Raw genomic sequence first — 4289 nt, forward strand, 5'->3', positions numbered from 1 at the left:
ACATATTAGTTACTATTTTTTAATTATTTAGTATTTCATTTATTATATATAATTAAATTACTAGTATACTTATTAACAATATTATAACAATTATTATATTATTACTAGTATATTAACTTTTATGTGCTAAGTGATGACCAATTTTTTATTACTAGTATACTAAAAATAAAATCATTTTGAAAACAATACCAAACATGCCCACTATGCCTCTCTTTTTTATTTTTGTTTTCAGAGCACAATGGCATTAATGCCAAGTGGATAACCTATAACAAGACAAGTTAAACGGATGAATTATTTCGATTAGCTCATAAAAGTTGGCCGACCAGCTCAAATGAATGATTTTCACATTACTTTGGATCACCAATATGATTCACCAAAAGATATTGAACAATTTCTAATTAATTGTCTTATGGCCGTTCGCCTACTCTGAGATGAGACCTTGCAAATTATGTTCAATGGAACGGTATTTAACTAAAATGGTGAGTCACATCCATAAGCAAACAAATTAAAAATTGTTCGAAAGAAACTAATGAAAAATAGAAACTATAATAGGTCTCTCGTTTCAAGTAATCTTCTTTGGAGATAACAGACTCAAATAAATTTAACTAGAACTATCCACACTAGATATCCTAAGCTATATACCGAGATTTATCAGCAGCAAAAAAGAAAATAAATGACAATAACAATAATAAAGGTAATACTATCTTCTAAGGCACCACCCTTTGGCTGTGCCATATTGTTTTACCTAAATTCTTCATTTCTGTTCAATTGGATTAGCCACATTATACTGTCCATCTGGATTAGCCACATCATAAGTTGCATGAAGACCAATGAACAAATAGTAGCCAAGCATTAGTGCACTGCAAATAAAGAACCTCCAAAACGCAACAGTTCCCAGAGAACCAATGAGAAGAATATTCATCCCTATGGACAGTGAGGGCAACCATGGAACAAGAGGAACCCCCCAAACCTGTGTAAGACGCTGTTTCGGAAGCAATGCCATCCCCAAATTCCCGAGAAACCAAATAACTGCACCCACTGAATACCCAATCCACCCTTCCACATTTGTGTTCCAAAGCACTGCAATACCAACGGAAGAACCAATGACGAAAAACAAACACACAAGAAACTTAACCAAATCAACCTTCTCGGTCACTTCCCTAACATAATACCGTCGAACGAGCAGTGCCACCGCCATAAGCATAAAAATAGTGAGCGTACTGAAGGAGAAAATGCTTGACAACACATCCAAACTGGAAAAGAATGAGATTATAGCACTACTAATGGTTACCAAAAGAGTAGCATAGATCGGAGTTCCAGTTTTTGGGTGAACAAGAGCAAACCATGGTGGAATCATATGTGATCTGGCAATCTGCGTGGTGTATCGAGCTTGCCCCATAGATCCAACAAGCAAACTAGTAGTCATTCCCTTGAGGGCACACACACTCACCAAGTACCTAGCCCAATCCATCCCAATTTTTGCAAAAGCAACAGAATACGCGGCGTTTGGATCTATTTCATTGTACTTCTGTAACTTGGACAATGCAAAAGACATCAGACAATAAATCACAGTGATCACACTCATTGAAAAAAGCAAACCAATCGGTATGTCTCTAGATGGCTTCTTAGTTTCCTCAGCCATAGTGGCAACCATGTCAAAACCAGTATAAGACCAGTACACGACCGCTGCAGCCTCGAAAACACCCTTTGCCCCAAATGGAAAAAATGGACTCAAATTCGAAGTATGACCACGAGCAAACCCCACCACAATAATAAACACAATGATCATAGCACTCATTATAGAACTAATCCAATTCAAGCGAGAAGTTAACTTTGTCCCTGTCATAGCTATGCCATTCGCAATTAAGAGAACCACAACAGCAATCGGATCCAAAAGATTAAAGCCCTCCGCAAATGAATTTACCTTGATTCTCAGAAAATCAGGGTCGTCCCAGAAAATACTCACCAAATATGAACTCCACGACCTCCCTAGCCCGGCAGCTCCTACCACAGCCTCCAATAGAATGTTCCCCGCTGCGATGAACGCAACAAAATCCCCCAATTCAATCCGTAGGTAAGAGAAGGAACCTCCAGCACAGGGGATTTCAACAGCGAATTCAGTGTAGCAAAAGACCGATAGGAGCGCCGAGAGACCTGAGACGAGTGACGAGTTCAGAAAATATTCATTGGACGAATCAAATAAGACATGTTTTAAATCACATACTACAGAGTATAGATTAATAATACTAAAATTCAATGCACTAATCACATTAGCACCCTTCATATTTAACAAGTTTTACCTACTTCCTATTCAACCTAATTTTCCTTTCAAATCTAGTATTTAAGCTTTTTTTCTTTTTTTTTTTTTTTAACTTTGTGAGAAACTATTAAGAGAAATAGTCGAAAACACTAAAGCCCATTTATTTTAGGCTAAAGAAGTGGTAAGGTTTACAGGCATATTATTAATTTATTACGCACAAAATTTGAAAATCATCCATGCAAATTCAAAATTAAAAATTTTAAAAAAAAGAAAGAAAAAAGAAAATTGAGAAGCGATTCGTCCGTACCAGAGATGGCGTAGGAGACGACAATGGCGGGACCGGCGGTTTCGCGAGTTTCTTGACCGGTGATGGTGAAGATGCCGGAGCCGACGACGGAGCCGAAGCTGAGCCAGATGAGGTCCCACCATGTTAGGCAGCGCTTCATCTCGTGCTCGCTCTGCTTGCGGAGCTCCACGAGCTCCGTCTCGTCGGTCGACCGGTCGAGGAGCCGATCTTTCAGCCGCGAGCAGGTCTCGGAGACGGCGGCTCTGTACGCGGTGAAATTCTCGAACGACGGCTCCGGGAAGAAGTCCTCCTTGCTCAATCGCCAGTAGCTCCTCGCCGGAGCCTTTCTAGATGGGACGCCCTCTTCCGCCGTCCGTATTTCCGCCATGGCCGTTATGAGGAGTGAGAAGTTCTCGGAGAAGAAGGAGAGTAATGAGAGTGGAAGTGATTAAGCATTCAATTTCAACGAAGTCTATACTCAACTATATATAGGGCTTCTTTTTTTTTTAAGCCAAGTATAATTAGTTATATGCCATTTTGGATCTAGACCGTCGGTTCTGTTGAACAAGTGATAATTGAATTGGTTAACGGTTTAGATGCGATGATGCTGCTTAAAATTTGTTTTGTTGTTGTTTGAATTTGAGTGATTCATGGGATATATACCGTGAATTAAAAGGAAAGATACAGCTATATAAGATGTTAATTTACTTTAAAGTGCTAATTAATAATTAATAGTAAAAAAAAACATTTTAAAGTGTCAAATTTTAAAAAGTAGATTTTGGAATCTGGGCGGTTCCCTTCATGATCGTATGTACGCTTATTTGAAATGGGTCCAGGTTCGTTATGCGAATCATTTTTCACATGCCATAAATATTTAAAAACAATGAATATAATATTCAAAAAATACTGATAACAGCTATACGATATTTTTAATCGCACAAATGGTCATAATGTTTAGCTCAATCTCATTTTAGTCCCTAATTTTTTAAATATTGTACGGTTAGTCTTTAAGGTTTTATATGTTAGTTTCAATTGTTCTGTTAATTTAATATTAAATATTTGACAGAATATGTAAAAATTATGAACTATAATTAGAAACATATAAAATTAATAGACTAAAACAATACAAAAAATTAAAAGTTAATTTTCACAGATAGACCTATTAAATTTACACAAATTCTATTAAATTTTAATGCCTAATTAATATAAGGATTGAAACTGAAACAAAATAAAACCTCAAGGACCATCTGTGTCACGTTTGAAAAGTCAGAGATTAAAATGGAATTGAGTGTAAGCCTCAAGAACCATTTGTGGAATTAACCTTTTAAAAAAATTGTGGAATTCCTATCTTTTTGTATAAGTTTTAGGATTAAAATTAACCCTAAAAAATAAAAGTTATCTCACTTTACTAGTTTTAAATAGTACAAAACTGACCCACGGGCTCTTAATAAGTAGTAATTTCACTATAAAAAATTGTGGATTTGACGACGCTAATTAGACGACGGTTTTACACAAAACCTTCATCAAACATACCATTAAAAATATAGTACTTGACGTAACAACTATAGACGACGATTTTTTGAAAAAACATCGTCTAATACTGGTATCTTTAATTACGTTTTTTCATAAAACCGTCGTTGAATCTAGTTTTTAACCTAAAAAAACTTCATTGCGTGAAAATTCACTCAAAAATCAAAATACCCCCTGAGTTATTCCACCAATCTCTTCGCCTAGAGAGCGTCG

The 4289-nt window shown here is 36.4% G+C and overlaps 1 protein-coding gene across 1 annotated transcript; it reads right to left on the reverse strand.

The window, feature by feature from the left end:
- Positions 1-453: 453 nt before the first annotated feature.
- On the reverse strand, positions 454-3012 carry LOC21407345 (cationic amino acid transporter 8, vacuolar). Its single transcript, XM_010094414.2, has 2 exons — positions 2568-3012; positions 454-2154 (listed from the first exon to the last, which is right to left on the reverse strand). The coding sequence occupies exons 1-2, from the start codon at positions 2932-2934 to the stop codon at positions 755-757; spliced, it is 1767 nt and encodes a 588-aa protein (XP_010092716.1). The 5' UTR covers positions 2935-3012; the 3' UTR covers positions 454-754.
- Between the last annotated feature and the right edge of the window lie 1277 nt (positions 3013-4289).

Source organism: Morus notabilis, unplaced genomic scaffold (genome assembly GCF_000414095.1).
Source record: "Morus notabilis unplaced genomic scaffold, ASM41409v2 Scaffold98, whole genome shotgun sequence".
Classification (NCBI taxonomy): Eukaryota; Viridiplantae; Streptophyta; class Magnoliopsida; order Rosales; family Moraceae; genus Morus; species Morus notabilis.